This window comes from Larimichthys crocea, chromosome X (genome assembly GCF_000972845.2).
Source record: "Larimichthys crocea isolate SSNF chromosome X, L_crocea_2.0, whole genome shotgun sequence".
Taxonomy (NCBI): domain Eukaryota; kingdom Metazoa; phylum Chordata; class Actinopteri; family Sciaenidae; genus Larimichthys; species Larimichthys crocea.
In genome coordinates this window covers 36,212,453-36,237,799 of record NC_040020.1, presented here as the reverse complement: position 1 = coordinate 36,237,799, position 25,347 = coordinate 36,212,453, and the positions used below count along the sequence as shown (strand labels likewise).

General features: G+C 42.4%; 1 protein-coding gene and 1 long non-coding RNA gene across 2 annotated transcripts in view; one reads left to right on the top strand and one right to left on the bottom strand.

Annotated features, from left to right (window-relative positions):
• Nucleotides 1–25,347, bottom strand: part of LOC104939181 (NT-3 growth factor receptor) — a 119,147-nt gene that overhangs the window by 75,691 nt on the left and 18,109 nt on the right. The window contains exons 2-3 of the mRNA XM_027283217.1: nt 730–884; nt 388–530 (exon numbers count right to left, since the gene is read on the bottom strand). Coding sequence (XP_027139018.1) covers nt 388–530; nt 730–884 — 298 coding nt within the window. The remainder of the gene's footprint in view (nt 1–387; nt 531–729; nt 885–25,347) is intronic.
• The window catches only part of LOC113746649 (uncharacterized), a 28,208-nt gene continuing 21,949 nt past the window's right edge, over nt 19,089–25,347 (top strand). The window contains exon 1 of the long non-coding RNA XR_003463017.1: nt 19,089–19,177. This is a non-coding gene — a long non-coding RNA (uncharacterized LOC113746649). The remainder of the gene's footprint in view (nt 19,178–25,347) is intronic.

The following is a 25,347-nucleotide window of genomic DNA, read 5'->3' as shown; positions in this document are numbered from 1 at the left end:
ACCGGTTGATTTTAAGTAGGGACACTGTCTTTGTAATTAGAAAACACAAATATATTTATAATTAAATATTATATACAGTATATATATATATATATAATTGTACTTCATCACAGGTTTGACAGAGGGCAGCACTGTATGAAAGTAAGGAGGGTTTTGTGTAATTCATAAAAGTATTCATGCACTTAAGAATTGATTTAAAATCGAGCTTGAGCTTTTCAAAATTGTAATTTTGTCCTCCATAAGCTCATTTAACTAGCTACAGCTAACTGGTAAAAAAATGTCTGCTTCTGCTGAAAATAATAATGTCAGTGATTGATGCCAACTGACACACATCAATTATTTATGAGCCAACTGCCATGTGTGTGCATGTGTGTGTGTTCTCCCTACCTCTTGTGCAGTGATGGAGTGCAAGCCGTTAACAGGCCAGTCTACTTCAGGTAACGGGGATCCAGAGCCGTTACAGATCGCCATTACGCGATCACCCTCGACAACTGTGAGGTTGCTGTGGCTAACGCTGATCTCTGGCAGGTCTGACCAAAGACAGAGTAGTGGATTCAGAAAGTATTGTGAAATCACATTGATTTTGTTTTTTCATAGGATTTTTTGAAAATTTGAAAAATGTATAATAACCTAATTATCTCATTATCAATAAATCATTAGCAGCAGTCAGAATTCCACATAATATTTGGTCACATAATATTTGTGTGCTATTTTTCACACCAAACTTACCACAACTGCTAATGTTCATATCCAGCAGCAGTATCTTCTTGTAGCCATCAGCGCAGTATAACTGTTGGTTGCTTAGCCCCGCCTCCCCTCTCTGTTGCCATAGCTGCAGCCAGCGGATCTCACAGCCACAAGCAAACACCACCTCCTCTAAATGACTGAAGAGAAAAAGAAATAGCATTGCATAGCAATGCACCAAATCTCATCAGTTAAATATTCACCTTCAAACTGCATTCAAGAGAGGCAAAGCATGTCTCTCTGGTCAGAATTTCATGGATACAGTTCCAAGGATGTATTGTTTCAGTGTTACCCAGCGGGCCTGATGTGGACCATTCAAACTCAAAATACAAAATACAGACTGTAGATCAAGAGATTGTGCACTTCATCCAACACCAACCATGTCCCCTAGAAATTATGTTTGTATATTACTAAATCCTGCCTGGATTATGTCAATGAAACACTCAATTTATGAAATGAGCTGAAGTCACATGTAATGTGGTTAAGGTCGGAAAAGATCATGAATATGGTGAAATGTTAATATTGGTGTAGTCACTACAAGTGAAGACTGCCTGTTTTGGGGGAAACAAATGAAACCGGTTGTCACTCAGCATTTTCACACTTTAATGAACAACATTTCCTCAATTTTTCAGTGTGATTGATGCAGAATTCCTTCTATAAACTGAATTTCTAAGAGACAGGACCACACACAAACAAACTCACAGATGAAACAACCCTGGAATCCACTCACAAAAGAGTGACATCAGCTCAGGAAAATGATGAGGCTAATTTATTTGAAAATCAAACTGATATGCCGCACTGATTTCATTTCAACAATATTAGATTGTTGGCAAGCTCTGGACTGATAACCATAACTGCCTGTCGTGAACACACTACAGTTTCTGAAATATTGGTTTGTCTGATTACAGCTAGACGTCTCAAGCTGTTCACAAGTCGACTTATTCCAACCTGCTGATGACACTCTGTGACACTCAGCGCTCAGTGGTAACTTCCCTCTGAGGACTACCTGTTTGAAGCCTCACACTGACAGGTACTGTTGATGGATTGTTAGGTGTTGTCTTTGTGTCATGACGTCAGAATGTGAAAAGATGATGAAGAGGACTGTTTAAATACAAACTGTCACTGAAGCCGAACATTTAGTGGAACATTCATGGATCACACACTTGTTGTGATTTTTAATCACCTTGTTAGAGAACAGCATGTTATGCAATGAGTAGTGAAACAATGAACAGTTGGACACGTACATTCAAAAGTTTAGAGAAGGTCGAATGAAGTTCAACTTTTTGTGAGTAGTGTATTGTTAAACATGAAATATTGTTAACATTTCTTAAATGTGTTATCATATCTTTTGTATATATAATATTGGTAACTGGTTATCTGGTTACTTGACTATAACACATAAGGAAGTACTATAAGTAACGCCAGTCTTCTATAGTTTTACCTTTTTCTAATACTTTTAAAGGCAAAGACTGAGGTCATGGTTCATAGCAAGCCATTGGCGAATACATGCTGATATCTGTTATTTGCAACTTCCCTGAAGCTGAGCACACAGAAATTATCTCTGTGCACACACATGTAAGGTGATGCTCAGTCATCTCTTTGATAATTCAAAGTTTAATTTATTGCCCAGGATGATGCAGAGGTATTTAAATTCAAACGAGACGTGAAGTTTACAAAACGTGAAGTTAGCGACACCGGGGGCCATAGTTAAATGCATCCTGGGGGCCAGAGCGGGTGACATCGAGTCTAATTTAAAATTGCTGGCAAAGATAAATGTAGATACAGTAAGATTGTTATTTACATCGGCTGTAATGACACCCGGTTTCACCAATCAGAAAACTGTGGTAAGAATATAGTCACAAAGCTGAAGAGTGAAGTTATTGCTAACTGCTAAGCTAAGGTAACTAGCAGAAACAACTGTGGCATTACGGAGAGAATGGCTAAAAGGAGGAGAGAGCTATGGGTGCTTTTATTTTTACTTCTAGTGTGGACGAAATGCAATAAATAGAATGAACACACTATAGACAGTAGAACAACTATAAAGGCACTATAGAAGATATAACTAGTATAGAAGTGTGTTATGTAATGCAACTTCAGCGCAGTCTGCGAACTCGGCGGGTCAGGGACGGCCGCAAGGCGTGGGAGGATCGCCTCATGGGACCTCTCCCCCCGCCGGGCGCATTTCCTCAATGGCTGTGCGCCTGCCCAGACCTCGCTGCTTCCCGGGGCTGTGGACTCAGTGCTCGCTGCGCCCTCTCCGGGACTCGCCCCCGGGGACAGGGCCCCCTCGCTCCCAGCGTGACTATCGAATCGCAACTTATCGCAGCTTTCACTTCCTTCCGCAACAAAATCGCAACAAAAATGTAAAAAGCACCGACACTTTCACCGCAATTTTTTTGAAAACCTCATGCAACATCAGGCATTTTAGGCCGCAACTATCTCAAAAAAGGCTTGTGAAATCCTGGTGGGACTGATTGATTGTGTTTGCAGCTGCTGGACGTGAGTTAGGATGTATTTGCTACAGATAACATGGACTTCTGCATGGGCATCTGAATATGGGGGGTTTTAGTATTAAGATTTCAAGGATCATCTGATGGTCCAGGTTTTAATCAACATGCTCAATAAAAGTGTTTTATTTATTCTTTCTTAGACGATACTGAATGATTACAGTGTAACCTAACAATAGAGAGAGAGAGAGATCTTAGAGAGATCTTATTGTATACAACATGAATATATGTCTTATTTATTTTTGATATGGGCTTACTTTTTATAAAGGCCTAATCTAAAATGACATTACTTTTGTTATTTTATTAATTATAATATTTACTCTGTATCTGGCTTCCTCCCACAGTTCTAAGGTTAATTGGTAACCTGTAGGCATGAATGTGAGTGTGAACTTGTCCAAGGTGTATCCCACCTCTCACCCCACTGTGTAGCTGAACACATTCAATTGGCCTTGAAGTTTCATTACACCTGATTAAAATAGAAACACTCACTCATAATAGCCAGTTATAGGTCCATGTCTGGTTAGGATAAATGGTACACATTTGGTGCACACACACACACACACACACATTCACACAGTGGAGATTGTCGTGTGTGTGTTAGTGTGTTGTCAAGGGGAAGGGGCAAGATTAACATTTGTTGATCTGAACCCCAAGGTGATTACACACACACGCACACACAGTCCCTTGCGTCTACCAACCTTCAGATCAAGAGGTGCATTATTACAAACACAGAACAAAGGGCCAAAAGGCCTAAGAGCTGAAATACAGCCTGAATTACACCAAGTGAAAAGCAGACAAACAAAAACTTTAATTTCCCAAAGAAAGAAAATTGAGATAATACTAAGATAAAACGTATGCTTGTGATCAATTTAGAGATATACCTTTTCTGATAGCTTACATTATCCACAAATTCACACACACACTCCTCACACTTGCAGGTTGTGTGCTGGAAGGTGTCACCACAGCCAAGACAAAATCTACAACAAACTCTTCTCAGGATCACCATGTTCATATCGGATTATTCTCAGTCACTGGCATGCATTCAGTAGCTCTCATTAGCATTGCTGAGGCATAGCATGCCATGTTACTTATTTTTAAAATCAAATCAAATCAAATCAATTTTATTCGTATAGCCCAAAGTCACAAAATACATTTTGCCTCAGAGGGCTTTACAATCTGTACAGGGAGTGACTTCCATATCTTGTTGATTGTAATACCACAATGCTATGCTCCTGTAGTCTTTCCTTACAGGAAGTGTGGATAAAGAGCTCAAACGGTCAGTCAGGGTGTGATTTCACAGTAGAACAGTCATAATCCCTCAGTCATATCAGACATAGAGGTAGTGTTAGTCAGTCCCAAGGCAGATATTGCAAGTGGACCAGTGTGAGAATTATTCCTTATTACTTTTGTGACCCCCTGAACTTTCCTCTAGGAGGTCCTCTACAAGGTCAGAATTTACACTGATACACAGAGGATATCTACAATGAATTTCTTGGACTTGAGCAAGCATCATAGTTTGATGCTGAACATCGCATGAATATTATTTTATGAACCATGAATACATGTTGAGAAAGCCTTTGCTATTTTTTGATATTATGAGCTGACATACTGTACATCAAAAGCTTTTATTTGGGGCCAGGTTTGGTCTGGCAGTGCAGTTCAGTCTAGTATGGCTTCTTGCTGAACACTGGAGATCCTGTGACTGGACTGGGTTGGGCCTCAGTATGACTCTGCACAGGCATGTTTTGCAAAATCTATTTAGATGGAAGTGAATGAGATGAATGCTGTCATTTTTTTCTTCATGTTCACTTTTTAAAATGTTTAAGCTTAATATCTTAAAGCTGCAGAGACTGATCTTAGTGCAGCTTGAAGCACTTGGTGAGACATTTTCCAGTTTTGTCCAGTTGCTAACACTCTGAAATGACATGGATAGTACAAATATTTAAACTGACACACAGGGAGCAAAACCTCATCTCAAATCTCCAAAACGTTAAGCACATTTTCTGCTTCACACACATTTTGCAATTCAAAGTGGCTCTTTTTAAGTGTACTGAACGCGGTTCTCTGCATAAGACACAACAATCTGACATAAAGTCACATGTTTGCAGTTTCAAAACACGCCATTTAAAATGACACTACATGAGTTCATTGGCCACTATATGTGCCACCTGGCCAAACAGGTGTTATGTAATTGTTAACACTTCAATCAGGAAGTAAGCAATAAAAGACCATAGGTGAGCATCTTTGGAAGACATTGCTGAGAGAGGAAGAGGAAGAGGGAGGGTGAGAATGAGAGGGGGAGGAAGAGTGAGAGGTCAGGGTAGAGCAGTGTTGTCAAATTATTTTGCTTTCCTCTTTATTTTTTTATTTTTCATTTTTTCTGACATTGTATTTTTCAGCTTACTGTTTTGTGAGCATATTTTAGTTCACTCCAGTGTAAATATATCTGCTGTGCATATGTTGCACTGACTTGTTTGGTGAAAAATAAAAAAATAAAAATTTCAATAGCACGTGTGTATCTGCAGATATTTCTGTGCATGTGAACAATCTGAAGAATTCTCTACAGTTTGAACAATGTAAGTATGATGGCAAAGCATACTAAAGACGAGTGCTTTTATTATGCCCAACAGTGTGTAGTTGGTTAGACAAAAACCTGTAATACGAATGAAGTGTGTGCCATCTGGTGCAAAAGTTAGATTTTGGTTGCAGTGCTTCATTTTGTGTGATATATGAGGTGTTTTACAGTTTGGGTGTGTGGTTTGGTGAATTGTGTTAGTATTTTGATAAAACCAGCCTAGTTTGCAAAATTGTGTTTAAGCAAATGGAAAAAACTGTAAGCAATTGGAAAAAAATTTAAGATTAAAGCAGATCCTGATCAAAATCTGCTTTTCTAGCATGTGTACATACAAGCAATAAATGAACAAAGTTCTCAATTGCCTGAAATAATTAAGCTAAGTGCGTCTGTTGTCAATACCTTAAACCATTTCACGTATTAAAACCCAATTTGCAGATCTCACTGTATGTATTGTACTGCATGAATATTTTTTGTAACCGCACATCTACTTTTTGTAGAATTGCAATAAACAAACTGTCTGGCCCTGAACATTGTGCTTTCCATTTGTTTACAGTACTGACTGCTCAATAGATTTTGACTGGTTGCAGGTTCATATCAACAAAGAACAAGAATTACAGTATCACAGAGACAAAGGACAAGTTTGTGAGATGCAGGGTACAGTACTGTAAAAATAGGGGCACAAGGAGGAGAAAGAACAAAACGAACTGCAAAGACAAAGCAGAGTATTCATTTCTGATCAGTTTTGAGCTGCTATGATAGAACATGTTTTCATTCATCAAAAGACAATGACGGAAAGATATGAAATTTGTTTTGAGATTAAAAATGTACTCCTCCCTGAGAGCTATATGTTTTGAACAATGTGTTTTCTATTTTTTTGGTGTATTGTTTACTGACTGCTTGATAGTATATATCATTTTAATCACTTTGTGATCACTATGATTTGAGAGCAGAGTTTGGTAAAAACTGTTTTGAGGCGAAAGTTTCATTTATTCAAAAGGAGTCAGAGGTTTTGTAAATAGTGCTTGAAGATGAGGTTTTGTGTTTAATGTTTTAAGAAAATGGGGCAAGGTTTCAGAAATTGTGTTTTAGCAATTGAGAAAAACTGTATCCCCACCAACAGATTCATATAACTAATGTGTTGCTGTCAACAGTGTCAACTGTTGATTCATCTAACACTACATTTGTCTTGTGCAAGTGCAACTTAATTAGTTCTTTCACGAGCACATTCTTTAAGGTCTTAAAATCATATTGTTACCTACCAGGTTGATCCGAGTTTATCAGATGACTTGCACCAAATGCAATTTTGCTCCCCAGACACCAACTTAATTGAGTGTGCCTGAAAGAGCACACTATATACAATTCACCATGCTTATTATTATTAGTGCCTCGTGAGCTACACACGAGGCCCTACTACTCTACCTAGCAAGCTATGGGGAGTATTGTTCGTTTGCGTGTTTCTTTTTTTTATTACTCATCTTCCGCACTAATTTGTCCGTGAATGCGGCCCACAGTGGTGAGAGGACCCCAGCAAATTATATAACAAAACGTGTTTTCACCCTGAATCACGTGAATTTATTCGGGAAAAACTGCGAAGACATTTTCAACAATGACCGGCTCTGCCGGCTTGCCTTCTCTTCAGTGATTCACTTTACTTATCAACACCTTTTATACTTTTTGTTCAATCACTGATCAATCATGATGATCAATTTTGTTAAATTTCTGGGTTTATAATGGGTGTGTATTGCGTCTGCTAGAGTGAGTGATGTCATAGCTAGAGTGCAGACCAGAGAAAAAAATCAGTGAAAAAATAAAAAAAACTTATTCAACTACAGTAGCCTCAAATGTTACTCTACAGACATGATTACCTCTGAAAACGTAGGAAAATTCGAGGCGGTCGCAGTGATAAAGTCACTGCTGAAGCTGTCAGAATTCGAGGCGGTCGCAGTGATAAAGTCACTGCTGAAGCTGTCAGCTTCATAGTTTTGGGGTCAGACACAAAGATGTGCCAGCAACATGCATCTACTGCCCAATCTACTCCCATGTTAATTTGACAAGAGAAATTTTCAAAAGGAGCAGGGAGCACCTGTGCTTTCTCTAACTCCCGAGGCCAAAGTTTATACAATTTTCGCTTGAAAATTGGCAAGGAAATGGTCCACGAGATGAGGATGCTGATGGTCATTTCAGATTTTGGTTTGCGACATACCTTTTTTGGCATTTTTGGCCACCTTCGAGGGGCTTCATTTAGAGATTTTCTGAGTGTCTCGGGAGAGACACAGAGTGTGTGCGTGCACCTGTGTCTAATTACTCTGGCATGCAGCTGACCCTGGTTGCTTGGCAACCTCAAGCCTGCCTTTGACTAACTAACTACATTTTTAATGTTGTCCATTTTATCCTTCTCTCTCGCAGACACAAACACAGACACATAGATGGACAGACAGACAGACAGACACGCACACACACACACACACACACACACACACACACACACACACACACACACACACACACACACACACAGACAGACAGACAGACAGACAGACAGACTCACAGGGCAGACACACAAGCACACACACACAAACAGACAGGACAGACACACAAGCATATACACAAAGACAGACCAAACACACATGCACACACACACACACACACACACACACACACAAGACAAAATTCTTCAAAATAAAAGACTTTGTAAAACTCTCATTAACAGACACAAGACCACACAAGCACACACAGACACACACACACACACACACACACACACACACACACACACACACACACACACACAAACACACACACACACACACTAACAAACACAAGACAAAAGTCTTTCAAAATAAGAGCCCATTAAAAAGGCAATGATGACACAGCTTGTTGTATTAATACTAAATTTGCTGAGCAGTGTCAGTAATAATGTATGGGGGCGACGGGGCCAGAGTCAGGCACACTCAAAATTTCCTTAACTCTCTCATCTACTAGACCAAGGCATGTGTGATGTAAATTACCTATTCCCATTTGTAGTGGAGATAACCTCCCTCTCAGTAATACAGAACAGATAACCTCTCACTGTCATTAAAGGTGTGGGTGCAGATAGACAGAGAGACAAGCTAAATGTCGGAGGAGATAGTGTGGAGAAAGAATAGAAGATGTTTAACTTCACAATTATTTGGTGCGTCTGATAAATATGTTTTTATGACACTTTTACATTATATGAAATACTGTTCATGATACATGTGACGAGCAGGCCAAGTGACTTGTCTAGTATCTGTCTTTAGACCAGGTTAAACATTGGATCCACTGAATTAAGCTTTTCTACAAAATCACTGAAATCAAATCTGAAAGTAAACTGATGTACTTAGAGTATACAGTATGTATATTGTTTGTGATTCATAAACAGTCATTAAACTGAAGACAACGATGGACTTTATGTAACATATAATTATCTGAGTACAAAGCTGACTTCACTTAAAAAGTCAAGCAGTGTGTGTCACTGATTGAGAAACACTGGTGAGAAACTGAGTGACGGACTATTAGTGGTGATGATTTTAAAAGGACTGCCAGCATTGATCAAACCATTCGCTATTCATGTCAGTCAAAGTGAGGAGGCAGTATCTTTTGCTGGATTCGACACTATAAAGCTATGAAGACACTGAGAAAATGTGTACAGCAACCGCAGAGGACAATGTCATGAAGTGATGAGGACGCAGAAATCCAGCCAGCGTGTGGTGTCAAGGTGACAGGTCTAAAGGTGGATACTGGGGCAACTTTCATCAATCATCACAGGTACAGCAAAGTTAAGGCCTAACCTCTCCAGGATGCAGAAGTTTGGGTCAGTGTGTTATGCCTATAAAGACAAGAGGAAACTTGATTCAAGGTCTGAGAAGGGAATCTTTGTTTGGTTCGACAAGAATAGTCCAGCATCCTGACAAAGGGAAAGTGCAGAAGCCCAGACTGGTGAAGTTATGGACCGCCAGACAGAGACTGATATGATGCCTGACTTTGAGGTGCAGGAAAGGTGAACAGTCAAGCACAGACAGGTGAGACAGGCGAGATGAAACATGAGCACAAGCGATATCCTTCTAGAGTGAGGAAGAAACCAGGCTCTTTAAATGAATATGTCTCTGATTACCATGGATTATTGTTACAGATTGTGTGATGTACCATTCAGGGAAGCTGTAACCTCACCATAAGAGTGAGTTAATGCGATGGATGAAGAAATAAAGTAAGAAAGCAGTGGGGGTAGATGGGTGTTTGATCTTAAGAATAATTTTGATGGATCTGACAAATTCAAAGCAGAATATGTAGCCAAAGGATACAGTTAAAAGATAGGTGTGGACTACAAGGAGACATTTTCACCATACTGCTAATCTGAGAGAGAGACACAGATGCACAGCAGCAGTAAGTCATTAACTATAAACTAACTATAAACTGTAATGGAGATATGGTAACAATAATAACAGTAATAACATGGTGGAGGAGGGAGAGAGACAGAGAGGAGAGAGAGAGAGAGAGAAAGAGAGAGAGAGAGAGAGAGAGAGAGAGATTTTTTTGATTTTTCAAAAGGCCTTTATTTCTCTAGTATGCAACACATCAATTCATGTCACACTAAATAAATAAATAAATAAACAGGACAAAGATCAGGCCAGCTGTTCTGAGAACATTAAATCATTATTTTGTACAAAACACAACACTCTTCTAAAAGTCCATATAATCATGAACTTCTCCAAATCGTTCATTTGTTTGTAATAGTTAAAATCAATCGTGATTCTGACTTTTATCATTCTACTCAGGAGCAACACCACATCTGAGTCTACCCCATCCTCCACTTTCCTCTTCCTGCTCACATAGACCGCCATTTTGGATTGACCCAGTATGAAGTTCATTAACTGACATTTATTCTTTTGGGTCTTCAAATATTTAAAACCCAGAATAAAAGTCTTAAGAGAGAAAACTTCTCCTGCCTTCCTGAAGCAACAGTTCAACCAGGAGAAAAGCGGCACCAGACGAGGACAGTCTGTGAAACAGTGAAACACAGTTTCTACCCCCGGACAGAAGGGACATGTGTTGGGTACTGTAGGGTTAAGGACAGAGATGAAAGCATTGATGGCCAAGATCCCATGCAGAATTCTCCACTGTAGATCGGCCACCCTCTTAGAGAGAGGAGACTTATACAGACTCCTCCACTCAGGACGGTCCTGCTCCTCTAAGGCCAGGTGAGTCCTCCAGGACAGGTGTGTCTGCTGCTGCAGCCTCGTTCTGTTCAAACACCTGACCATCAGGGCAGCCAGCGCTCTGCCCTTGGCCTCCTTCAGGTTCAGCTCCCCCTGCTGTTCTTCCCAGGGCCTGATGTAAAGAGGGGGGAAAGGATCCTCGGTTCCACCAACCACAGGACTGTAGCCCTTTATTTGTTGACGCTCCTCTTCTGTCAGACGGCTCCTCCAGTGTTTCAGCAGCCTCCCCACCATCCTCTCTGATCTCCAGCCCATCGCAGCCACCAGACGCCCCGCTTCCTGGAGTCCAGGTCCAGTATGGCCCAGCACAGCCCCCAGAGTAGAGATCCCTGCCCTGCTGAAAGCCTCTGTGACCGCTGGTCCAGCCCAGCAGGGGGCGCTCAGAAGTCCTCCCTGGTGAACAGGCTCCCTCAGCAGCCAGGACAGAGAGCCGTGCTCCACTCTCTGCCTCCAGATCAGCTTCCATACGCTGAAAAGTCCTCGATAAAACACAGGCAAATTATGAAGCTTAACAGTCTTAAAATCCATCAAAAACACTGCTTCCTTTAGTCCCATCCCACCGACTCTCTGCAGGATGAGCCGAGCCAGAGGCCTCCATACCAGGTCCTGTGGTCCATACAGCAGCCTCTGGACAAACTGCAGCCTGAAAGCAGCACACCTGCTGGCCAGGTGCACCAGCCCCTGTCCTCCCTCGTCCTTAGGGAGGAACAGCACCGCCTGCGGGATCCAGTGAAGCCTGTCCCAAAAAAAGTCCACAAGGATTGCTTGTATCCGTGCAAGGAGACCAGAGGGGGGGTCGGTCACAGCCAGCCTGTGCCATAGAGAGGAGGACACCAGATTATTTATCACTAGAGTCCTTCCTCTGAATGACATACAAGGCAGCAGCCACCTCCACCTCCTCAGCCTGCCCTCAACTAATTCCAACACATCCTCCCAGTTTTTCTTCGAGAATAATTCGTCCCCACAAAACACCCCAAGATACTTCAACCCCCCCGTCTTCCATTCAAGTCCCCCCGGTAACACCAACCCATTTAGAGAGCCTTTCTTGGTTACAAAAGCCCCACTCTTTACCCAATTTACCTTCACTGAGGGCAGTTTATGGAAAAACAGCACATTTTCTTTTAAAACTTCAATGTCAGTCTGTGAGTTTAACAGCACCATGATGTCGTCAGCATAAGCTGTCAATTTAAGTGCAGCAGGACATCCTGGAAAACACACACCTGCCATCTCTTTCCTCAGCTTGTGCAGCAGGGGCTCAATGGCCAGAGAATATAACATCCCAGACAATGAACATCCCTGCCGCACCCCCCTCTGAACAGCAAAAGGTGCAGCCAAGCCACCATTTATTTTCAATATGCTCGCAACGTCACGGTACAAAACCTGAACCCTAGCTATGAAAACAGGGTTGAACCAAAAAGCAGCAAGTGTTTTCCACAAGTATTGATGTTCAACCCGGTCAAAAGCTTTTTCTTGGTCTAACGAAATGAGACCAGTTTCTATGCCCAAAGAGCCAGAGACTTCCAAAACATGCCGAATAAAAGTGATATTATCACTAATAAGCCTGCCGGGCACACAGTAAGTCTGATCGACATGAATCACTTCCTCCATTACCTCCCTGAGCCTTAGAGCCAAGGCTTTTGACAGCACCTTATAGTCCCCACAGAGCAGAGAGACCGGCCTCCAATTCTTAAGCTCCTGGAGATCACCCTTCTTAGGGAGCAGGGTAATGACCGCCCTCCTGCAGCTCTGAGGTAACAGTCCATGTCTGAAACTGTCCTGAAATACCTCCAGCATGTCCTCTCCCACCACAGGCCAGAAAGCCTTATAGAAATCCACTGGAAGGCCATCAATGCCCGGGGCCTTACCATTGGCTAGACTCATGAGGGCTGCATGAAGTTCTCCCAGGGTCAGGTCAGCCGACAGCAAAGAGTCAAATGACTCCCCAACTTTAGGCAGGTCAGACAGAAAAGCTGAATCCAACTCTGCATCCTCTACCAACTCTGTTTTAAAAAGGTTTTGATAAAAACGAGTGGCATACCGTCTGATGTCGGAGGTCTCAGTTAGTGTGGAGCCGTCCTCAGCGCACAGGGAATGGATGATCTTCCTCTGGCCGTTCTTAGTCTCCAAGCCAAAGAAAAACTTGGACGGGGCGTCCATCATAGAGGCGTTCATGAAACGCGACCGGACCAGAGCTCCCTGTGCTGTGATGCCCAACAGGTTGGCTATAGCAGCATTTTTACTTTTAAGGACTTCAACATGTCCTTGATCTCCTGTGCGACTCAGTAAGGTCTGTACCTCAGTCTCCAGGTCCTGAAGGGATCTGGTGATGTACTTGGTGGCATTACGAGTATATTGTTGACAAAATTGTTTTGTTACAGTACAGACATGAACATGAATTTCTTTTCACGATGTGAGTCCCATAAGACCCTGAAAGCTTCCCTAAAAGAACAGTCTTCCAAAAGCACTGTATTAAAGTGCCAGTAGGCACTGGATATCTTCACATTCTGGATAACAACTGAGCAAAAAAACAGAAAATGATCTGTCACCCCTACTGGAACCATTCAACGGTCTTTGAAAGAGCTCAAATGATGCTTAAAACAATAAAAACGGTCATGTCTGGCCAGAGACACAGAGTTGTCTCTACAGTGAGACCAGGTGTACTGTTTCCTCTGTCCATTAAGGCTCCTCCACACATCTTTCAGCTCATGAGTCTCTATGAGGCGGTTAAGATGAGCAGCTGAAGCAGGATGAGGCTCCAGATGGTTTCTGTCTAACACTGGTTCTGCAGTGCAGTTAAAATCTCCTCCCAAAATTAAGTATTCTCCAGACACATTACCAATGACATCACACAATACATTTAAAAAAACATCCTTTCCACACCTATAACAGGCGCATAGGCACACAGGAACACCAATTTAACACTTTCATAAAGAGCTTTGACCATCAAAAGACGACCAGCTATGATGTGGTGCAGCTCTACAGACTGAGGAATAAACGACCTGGAGAACAGGACCCCCACCCCAGCACTGTTAGACAGTTTATGGCTCAGGCAAACCCTCCCTGGCCACTCCCTTCTCCAGTCCCCCTCGTTTCTGTCGTCACTGTGCGTTTCCTGGACAAACATCACATCCAACTTTTTAACATCACACAGTTTGAACAGAGAAGCCCTCTTCACATCTGTACGTGCACGTTAATATTGATTGACCCAATGTTAATGTTCACCATGATGAAAAAACACACAGCAGATGCAACAGCAGGTAATAGAAAACACCCCTTCATATTAATCATCATCATCTATGAGAGCAGCCCTAGCTTTTGTCACCATCTTCCTGAGTCTATATAACTCCTGGTCACTGAACACATCTTGTTTTCTGAGTTTAGTCACAGACAAAATAAACCCGTTCAGATCAGGAAAGTAGTTTTCAGGTTTCACAGCTCTCTGACCCTTTGTTTCCACCAGAAAAGCCCTGGGCCTCATGTACAAAGCATGCGTACGCACAAAAAAGGGGCGTACGTCCTTTTCCACGCTCACGTTCAAATGTATCAAATGTGAAACAATCGTAGAAATGTGCGTGCCCCACGCCAATTTCATAGCTGTCGTACGCAACTTTTCTACAGCTATTTGTTCCTTTGGCGACACTTAGAGGTGAAGCTGGGAAACTGTTAATATGTGAAAACAAGTAGTCATCAGAGTGATGTGCACATCAGAGACACACTATGAACAATTAACACACCCCATGTTTGCAGTTATATGGGTGGATATAAAAGCATGCGCAATGTGATGAAGAAAATGGTATTAACAAAAGTTGTTGGGGACCTTGCAAAGGTGCAACCGCCGTGAGCGATTTAAGGAACGCATGGATTTACTTGCAAACCATGATAATTGGCTCATAAGCGATTTCGGTTACCAAGGCCAGTGTTACTGGAGATGTGCGCAGAGCTGCGGCCGGCCCAGGAGCGCACGGGGGCCGGCTGCCTGACTACGCTGGGGTTCTGGCAACAGGGGCATTCCAGCGGGAGCTGGCCGATCGGTCGAGTGTGCCAGTAACCCTGAGCCGAGCCATGCCAGCTGTGTGGGACGGAATCATCCGAATGTCTTCCTGGTACATAGATTCCCGTACAATGCTGTTGAACAGGCCGCATTAAAGCGCAGTTTGCAGTGAGAGCCGGTTTCCTCTATGTAATCGGAGCTATTGACTGCACACACATTGCTATAAAATCCCAGGATGATTTTTTTATGTTAGTAGGAAACATTCATTCCATCAATGTGCGCAAATGCAACTAACTAACATCGTGGCAAGGTGGCCTGGTTCAACGCACGACTCATCATTATGATAACAGCATGGTTGGGAACAGGCTGGAGGCTGGCACGGTGCGCGATGGGTGGCTCTATCCCTTTAATTGTCCCGTAACGCTGGTTACATACGGACAATTAAGGAATAAACTTTTTACTTACCCAGAAGCCACCCATCGTGCACATTGGGGCATGTGGCATTCAAATATCATGTTTTTGGTTTCTTTATTTTCTCTGCTGTGAAATTAGAGCTGACGAGCTTTCTAACAAGCCCGATTGTCTCTGTGTTCAGTATTCTGTCAGTAAAAGCGGGCGTAAAAGGTCAGCCGCAGCGCCACACACTGTCCACACCTGTGTGTGCGCTGCTCGGATCCCACGGCATTCCAGCCTCACACACACACTACCACCACGTCTTTTTTTTGGTCAAATTTATCCCTGTTGACAGGGAACCAAACAGAATCTCCACTTCATTCACTAGAATCTTTAGCTCAGACTCTGTAAAATTCCTTTTCTTTCCTTTGTTTATCGCGTTATCTGATCGGACAAAGAGGTGAATCTCAGGTCCAGGGCCTATTTAAATAGATTTGCATAGGTAAATGGGGCTGGACAGGGAGGAGTTGACACGTGCGCTCAATTCCAGTTGATTGGCAGTACAAAAGAAACGTGCTTGGATCCATGTGAACGCACACTTTGATACATCTGAATATTTTTGTGCGTACGACAGTTTCCGGGTTCTGGCGTACGGCAAGTTTTAGTAGGAAATCCACGCAAGTATTCGTACATGAGGCCCCTGATCTTCTCTGCGGAGTAAGATGTAACTCTCTCCTGCTGAGAGGTAGACATTTCAACTTCAGCCGCCTCCTCCTCATCAGAGAGGCTCCGTGAAGTCCTCCTGCTCTTTCCTCCCCCCCAAACCTTTATCCACCTTTTTCTTTCTTTTACCGCTGCTGACACTGAGACAGCTCTCATCAAAAACCTCATCCATGCACCCGTCACTAGAAACATCCTCATTATTATTGTTTGGTGTATTTACTGTTTTCTCTGCTGCGGTGTCAGCACATCACATCGGGCTGTTTTGCTTTTTCCCCTCGCTCCTTTACATCCCGCATCCTCAGCTCTGAGATCTGCGGCCGCTCAGAGGAGTTACCTGCCCCCGTACAACCCTCCCCAGGCCGCCCCTCAGTTGATCCAGAAAGACCCGAAAAAAACGCTTCCTTCTCCTGCTCCGGGGGGCCCCCGGGTTCTCCCGAGTGACCGGAGCCGAGGCCGGTGCCGAAACCAGAGCTCCCGGCCCCGCCCGACGGCCCTGCGCCGGAGCCCCCGGCTCCCCCCGAGGGATCGGAGTCGAAGCCCCCGGGGTTTCCCTTCCTCACCTCGGGGCAGGCTCGGACAAGGTGCCCCTCAGCGCCACAACCGAAACATTTCATTGTGTCCGAGGTGACGAAAACAATGTAGTTAAAACCTTCGACTCTGAAAGTAAGAGTCAGGTTGATGGGACTCTCTGCGTCTTTAAGGATCATAAAGACCTGCCTCCTGTGACAGACCACATGTTTCAGTTTAGGTGACTTACAGCCCAGCAGCACCATTTTGATCGGGGAGACTACCTGTCCATACCTGCAGAGAGATTTACACAAATCATCGTTTTTGATGAAAGGCGGTGCGTTTGAGATCATTATCTTTGTGGCCGGGTTCACCAGCAGGTACACTGGTGTGAACGTGTCCCTCAGGACAATGCCGGTCTCCACCACCTGCTCCACTTTATTCACCTCATCTAGGAAGATCACCACAGCACTGTTCATGCGAGACGCAGACTTAACGCTGTGGTAACCCACCACCTGTCCAACAGCCAGCCCCACCTCCTCCACTGAAACACCTGTCTGAGATGAAACCTTCACGGCATGGCGCATTGTTAGCTTCTCCAGCTCTCCCTGCCCGGTCACCACGGGCATCCTGCCCCCCAAAACACCCCCAAACCACCACCTGAGGGACTCGAACTATTAACAAACTAAACTATCAAAAGCTATGTGGAAAAACATACACAAAAAAAAGACAAGAAAAAAATGAAATCACAGTCACTCACTCACCACGCTCACCACACTCGCGCATGCGCTCAGAGAGAGAGAGAGAGAGAGAGAGAGAGAGAGAGAGAGAGAGAGAGAGAGAGAGAGAGATAGAAGGTTTGAGTAGTGTTCAGTAAAGGGAGCTGTGACTACATCTTCAACCAATACCTTGCCTGACTAGGCATAACCCTGAGAGAGAGAGGGAAAAAGGGAGGGAGAGGGAGTCCCTCGGCAGTTTAGTCCTATAGCAGCATAACTAAGGGATGACCTGAGCCAGCCCTAACTATAATCTTTATCAAAAAGGAAAGTCTTAAGTCTATTCTTAAAGGTGTTGACCGTGTCTGCCTCCCGAACCCAGAAAGGTAGTTTGTTCCACAGAAGAGGAGCCTGATAGCTGAAAGCTCTGGCTCCCAATCTACTTTTGGAAACTATAGGAACCACAAGGAACCCAGCGTCCTGAGAGCGCAGTGTTCTAGAGGGGTAATAAGGTATTATGAGCTCTTTTAGATATGATGGTGCCTGACCATGAAGAGCTTTGTAAGTAAGGAGAAGAATTTTAAATTCTATTCTAGATTTAATAGGTAGCTAATGCAAGGAAGCCAAAATGGGAGAGATGTGATCTCTGATCTTGGTTCCTGTCAGAACACGTGCAGCAGCATTCTGAATTAACTGGAAAGTCCTAAGAGACTTATTAGAGCAGCCTGAGCAGATTTTCTGTTCTATTCTAGCTGCAACATTTTGAAACATTTGAAAACTTTTTGTGCATTTAACAAAACATTATGATAACTAAGTTTAATTTAAGGTCTCTTCATCAGTCAGGAAAGACATCATTTTAGTTTGTAGCATTATGCAAACCAAAAGCATTATTAAAACAAATATCACATTTATTTTTAAAAAATTGTTTTGTGTAGTGCTCGCTTCTGGCTGTAGCTCAGGAGGTAGAGCAGGTCATCTACTAATCAGCTGATAGGTTGTCTTTTGACAACCCAAGGCACATTCGTTTAAGGACAATTTATTGCTCCTGAATTTTCATAAAACTGAAATGCCACTTGGCATAGACAACAGTTGGATCATGTAACTGTAATTTTTGTACAGTTATGTAATTTCTAACAGTCAAGAAACTTGGCATTATGTTTAATTCTACCTCAGCCTTTGATAATCAATCACTAAGATTGCCTTTTTCTACTTAGACAAACTAAAATAATGTCTTTCTATGACTGATGCAGGGACCTTAAATCAAACTTAATTTCAGCTTCATTTTGTTCACTATTCATGTCATATCAGTCTTTAAGGTGCTTCTGATGACGATTTGATGATGAACGCTCACCCCTTCTTATTGTGCTATCTGCTTTCAGAAAGATCCTGAGTCAAATGAAGATGAAGGATTTGATACCACTATCCTTTTAGAGAGTATATTCAGTCATAGGGATTGGGTCTTTTGCCAGCCACGTAGCAGGCAAAGGTGGAGACCTACACTGTTAAAAGGGATTTGGGCTTTTAGTCAGAAGGACTATTGTTGTCAAGTTAAGAGAACTCATTGCCCATTACAACAAAGTAAGAAGAGTTACATCAACTTCAACTTGAAAAAAGCACGGAAACTTGTTAAAAACCCACAAAAATGCGTTCAGTTAACTTCAGAAAATATGTCAAGGTGAGCATTTCAACCAACACGCATGCGCCCGCAATGTGACGTCACGCATGGTCTTGAACTTTGAAAATCCGAGCCGACCGCCATCTTTTTTCCTTGGAGCCGAGCCGTTCAAGTAAGTACATTTAAAATTATTTTAGCTTAGTTAGTTCATCTGTTGGTAGTGTGCATTGATCGTCTAATGTCTCTCTGTCTCAAATGATCCATCAACATAACCTAGGATGAATATTTCATGTTTGTTTGTTTTCGATAATATGTTAGCATGTAGTGCTAGCTGGCTAGCGCCGCCAGAGTGAAACTGCAAATATTTAATGTAAGATTAAGCCTTATATTCGACTGTAACAAGTATTTAGCACCGATGATATACTCTTATACGAGTTAAGCGATGTGAGACCTGTCCTCGTTATTACTGAAAAATGCGTTAACAGTGGGAACATTATACGCGGCCGCTAATTTACGTGACTTTGCGACCCGTACAAGAAGCTTTGCACACACTCAATCAACCTGGCCCAGCAACTAATGGTCCATGTGGAAGAGGAGTGGAAAAAACACTGACCACCACCGTAGTGTATGGACAATATTTTCTATGTATGTATTTTTCATGTGCGTAGTATAGTGATGTGTCGGTCGCGAACGAGCCGGTTCAAAGAGCCGGCTCTTTTAAGTGAACGATGGGAGCCGGCTCCCGTCTGTCCACAAGCCGTTCTTTTTTTTCTTTTTCTTTTTTTCCCTTTTCCTTTAGGAAAAGTACCTGCAGGCACTGGGAGAGGCACCTGGCTGCAGACCTCCACTGTCACGCACCTACCTCCACTGTCACGCACCTTCACTGTCAGGCCCGAAGTGATGACGTTTTTTGGGGGGTGGGGAGGTGGAGAGGACATTTTGAGAGGGTCATTTTCATTTTCAGATGAAAATGACCCTTTTCATTTTCAGATGAAAATGATTTTCAGATGCCTCACTGAGCAGGTTGGTCCGTTGCTGCGTTACGTTAACGCGTCTGCCATATTGGATGTGGCAGATCTGCCCGTAAACTAATAACAGGAAATGGACTGAACTTCATAAAGCGCCTTTCTACAAAGTTCTTTAAGTTGATGTCTCTTATACACCCATTCACACACACACTAATATATCTGGGAAACAAACAGGCACCAAAAACAACGTATGTAACTTTTAAAGTGATGATTATAAATGTTTACTCCTTATGTAAGCACCCCAACCACGTTGATGTTTTTCTAATGCTGAGTGTTTACAGCTAATAATGTGTGTTAACACTGTTACTGGGATGATAAATATTGAAAATTTATATTTAACATTTAATCTGTGTCTATAATAACCAGATCCCGAAATAGTTTTACTATAAAAACAATATATACAATAGACCGGGAATTGAAAGATTTTATGTCATTGTTTACTAATTAATTCATTTGTGAGGAAAACAATTCAACCGGAAGTGCATTCACAAATTCACGATTTTATTTTGAAATGTGTCCCTGCATTTTCCGGGCCTGACAGTGGAGGTCTGCAGTTTTATTTTGAAATGTATCCCGTTCATTCTGGGCCTGACAGTGGAGGTAGGTGCCTGACAGTGGAGGTCTACAGTTTTATTTGAAATGTATCCCGTTCATTTCCGGGCCGGACAGTGGAGGTGCGTGACAGTGGAGGAGGTGCCTGACAGTGGAGGTCTGCAGCCAGCATCTCTTGGGCACTGGCGGCATTGGCTACGGGTGTCACATGCATGCTGTGCAACCAGTAATGTGAGGATTGACAAGGAGCATACCACCAAGCAGGGAGGGGTGGGGGTAGCACCGCTGAGAGGTGACAAGAGACAGAGGAGGGAGACACGCTGAAGAGAGAGAGAGTGAAGACGAGAGAGGAGTTGTGGTGCAAAAATATATTATTTTTTACACTATACCAAAAACATTTTGGTTTTATTTGTCCAGAGTCAGTGGTGGGCATAACAAAGCACATTTACTTGAGTGCTGTTATTATTTATATTTTTTCAGTACGTTGTGTGTGTGTGTGTTGTGTGTGTGTTTATATAATATAAAAAAATAAAATGTCAATAGCTGTCCTTTTTTAAAATTTCTATGCTTAGGTTTTTATAGCCGTTTCTATCTGCTTTGTGTAGCAGAGTGGTCTTCAAGCAAGTTAGTGCATTCACTGGGTGGTTTCAGGGAGTACAAGGGATTTTACAACTGTAAATGCAGTTGGCTACAGCAAATTATTGAAATTCAAGTGATATATGCGTTCAAAACAAACACAATCAAGTAAAAACAGTGCTAAATTTCCTGAATTATAAAAGGTAAAATAAAGAGCCACTTGGCAGCCGAAAGAGCCGCTCTTCTTGGTGAGCTGAGCCAAATGATCCGGCACACACAAAAGAGCCGAAATTCCCATCACTAGTGTAGTAAATGTGTGCCGTTACCGGTATCCATGGCAACGCGCAGCAGTGGGGGGAACGGCAACGCAGCCCGCCAGCTGTAGATCAGACGTGCGTTTTTTGGCCAGCAGTAAAGGAGCCCTATGCCGTTTGAAAGCGGGTCAACCCACGTTTAAAAAAAAAAAAGAAACGGGTCAACCCGCGTTTAAAAAAAAGAAATAAGCGGCGCGTGCCATGGGCGCACTATCATGTGAGAAACCTTTTTCTCGCTGTCTTGTCGTGCTGTGCCATGTAGCTTCGTTTTTACAATGTAATCACTTACCATTCAAATGAGTGACTAGATTAGAAGTTATACTTTATTTATCCCATAACGGTGAAATTCTTTTGTTTCAGCAGCAAGGGTGTAAATACACTAGAAAATTTTCTAAAGAAATTTTGAGGTGCGTGACTCTGGCCCCGTCTCCCCATGCATTATTACTGACGCTACTCAGCAAATTCAGTACTAGAAAAGAAATTTTAAGACTGACGAGTGGGCTGTTGCTGGGGGTCTGTATTAAAAAGCACACCTCAAATAGTCATTTTTAACATGTTTATTTAGACACAGGAGCAGCTAGCGCTTACGTGCTAGCAATTAGTTTACATGTTATCCTTTGCATGTTAGCGCTGAAGCGCTAGCAATAACATCAACAGTTAACATTAGAAGGTTTAGCGTTGAGCATGTTAGCAATTTTAGCGGAATGCGCTAGCAATTACCATTAGCATGTTAGTGGTGATGCGCTAGCAGTTAGCTTTAGCATGTTATCATTACATTTTAACATTAGAATGTTAACGCTGAGCACAGCAGTTACCATTAGCATGTTAGCATTAGCATGTTAACGCGGATGCAGCAGTTACATAGAATGTTAACATTAGCATGTTAACGCTGATGCGGCGTTACAGTTACATTAGCATATTAACATTAGCATGTTAACATTACCATGTTAACATTAGCATGTTAGCATTAAGCATTTTAGCGCTGATGCGCTAGCAGTTAACATTGCATGTTAACTGATGCAGCAGTGTAGCATTACATGTTACATTAGCATGTTCTCAATTAAGCATTTTAACCATTAGCATGTTAACCCTGATGCACTAGTAATAACATTAGCATGTTGGCATTACCATGTTTAAATTAGCATGTATTTAATTTCTAGTGGCTTACTGTGCATCTCAGTGGGACAGTGCATGCAGCACCTGTGACTAATTACTCTGACCTGCAAGCTCACCCTGGGTGCTTGGCAAACTCAAGCCTGCCTTTGACTAACATGTTTGAAGTCTCTGTATGATATCAATGACTATCAAGACTACATTTTTAATGTCGGCCATTTTATCCTTGTCTCTCGCAGACACAAACACTAGTGATGTGTCGGTCACGAACGAGCCGGTTCAAATAGCCGGCTCTTTTAAGTAACTTTTCTCTTTAGGAAAAGTACCTGCAGGCACTGCGGGCATTGGCTACGGGTGTCACGTGCATGCTGTGCAACCAATCATGTGAGGATTGACAAGGAGCATAACACCAAGCAGGGACGGGCGGAGGTAGCAGTGCTGAGAGGTGACAAGAGACAAGAGGAGGGAGACACGCTGAATGAGAGAGAGGAGGGAAGACGAGGGAGGAGTGTGGTGCAAAGATATATTATTTTTTACACTATACCAAAAACATTTTGGTTTCATTTGTCCAGATGTCAGTGGTGGGCATTAACAAAGCACATTTACTTGAGTGCTGTTATTTAATTATGTTTTTTCAGTACTTTGTGTGTGTGTGTGTTTATATAAATATAAAAAAAATAAAATGTCAATAGCTGTCCTTTTTTAAAATTTCTATGCTTAGGTTTTTATAGGCGTTTCTATCTGCTTTGTGTAGCAGAGTGGTTCTTCAAGCAAGTTAGTGCATTCACTGGGTGGTTTCAGGGAGTCACAAGGGATTTTACAACTGTAAATGCAGTTGGCTACAGCAAATTATTGAAATTCAAGTGATATATGCGTTCAAATACAAATCACAATCAAGTAAAAACAGTGCTAAATTTTCCTGAATTATAAAAGGTAAAATAAAGAGCCACTTGGCAGCCGAAAGAGCCGGCTCTTCTTGGTGAGCTGAGCCAAATGATCCGGCACACACAAAAGAGCCGAAATTCCCATCACTAGTGTAGTAATATGTGTGCCGTTACACTCGGTATCCATGGCAACGCGCAGCAGTGGGGGGAACGGCAACGCAGCCCGCCAGCTGTAGATCAGACGTGCGTTTTTTTGGCCAGCAGTAAAGGAGCCCTATGCCGTTTGAAAGCGGGTCAACCCACGTTTAAAAAAAAAAAAGAAACGGGTCAACCCGCGTTTAAAAAAAAGAAATAAGCTGCGCGTTGCCATGGGCGCACATATCATGTGAGAAACTCTCTTTTCTCGCTGTCTTGTCAGTGCTGTGCCATGTAGCTTCTGTTTTTACAATGTAATCACTTACCATTCAAATGAGTGACATAGATTAGAAGATTATACTTTATTTATCCCATAACGGTGAAATTCTTTTGTTTCAGCAGCAAGGGTGTAATATACACTAGAAAATTTTCTAAAGAAATTTTGAGTGTGCGTGACTCTGGCCCCGTCGTCCCCATGCATTATTACTGACGCTACTCAGCAAATTCAGTACTAGAAAAGAAATTTTAAGACTGACGAGTGGGCTGTTGCTGGGGGTCTGTATTAAAAAAGCACACCTCAAATAGTCATTTTTAACATGTTTATTTAGACACAGGAGCAGCTAGCGCTTACGTGCTAGCAATTAGCATTAGCATGTTATCCTTTGCATGTTAGCGCTGAAGCGCTAGCAATTAACATCAACATGTTAACATTAGAATGTTAGCGTTAGCATGTTAGCATTTTAGCGGTGATGCGCTAGCAATTACCATTAGCATGTTAGTGGTGATGCGCTAGCAGTTAGCTTTAGCATGTTATCATTAGCATTTTAACATTAGAATGTTAACGCTGATGCACTAGCAGTTACCATTAGCATGTTAGCATTAGCATGTTAACGCTGATGCACTAGCAGTTAACATTAGCATGTTAACATTAGCATGTTAACGCTGATGCGCTAGCAGTTACATTAGCATATTAACATTAGCATGTTAACATTACCATGTTAACATTAGCATGTTAGCATTAGCATGTTAGCGCTGATGCGCTAGCAGTTAACATTAGCATGTTAACGCTGATGCGCTAGCAGTTAGCATTAGCATGTTAGCATTAGCATGTTCGCATTAGCATTTTAACATTAGCATGTTAACCCTGATGCACTAGTAATTAACATTAGCATGTTGGCATTACCATGTTAACATTAGCATGTATTTAATTTCTAGTGGCTAATGTTAATTATCATTAGCATTTTAACGTGCTAGCTGCTCTGCTGTCTCTGTCTGCCATTTTAGACAGACAAGTTCAAATTAAGTGCCAAGAACTACTAAAATGGCTGCCGCTTCTGCCTGCCTGCCACCCCCCTCTCCTCCTTCAGGCAGGCTGAGGTTGCCAAGCAACCAGGACCTAATCAGCAGCTGGTCTGCACCTGTTAAAATGTCAGTTAGAAATCCTGAGACTGACAGAAAATGCTGAGACCTTCCCTCGAAGAGGAAGGACTTTTGGCCAAACCGTAATTCCAATCATTGAACCGGCTTAACTTTCAGCATCGTGAGCCCTTCCTGATCGTCCACATAGTTATTTTGTGTCGATAAATGAAGAAATGTGCCCTTGGGAGCAAGAGAGAGAAACGTTACTTCTGCCTTCCTCCAGAAAATTTCCCGCCTTTTTAACATGGGAGTATATGAGGCTGAGGATGGGAGTTGCTGCCGCATATTTGCGTGTCAAGCCAAAACTATATATCTGACAGC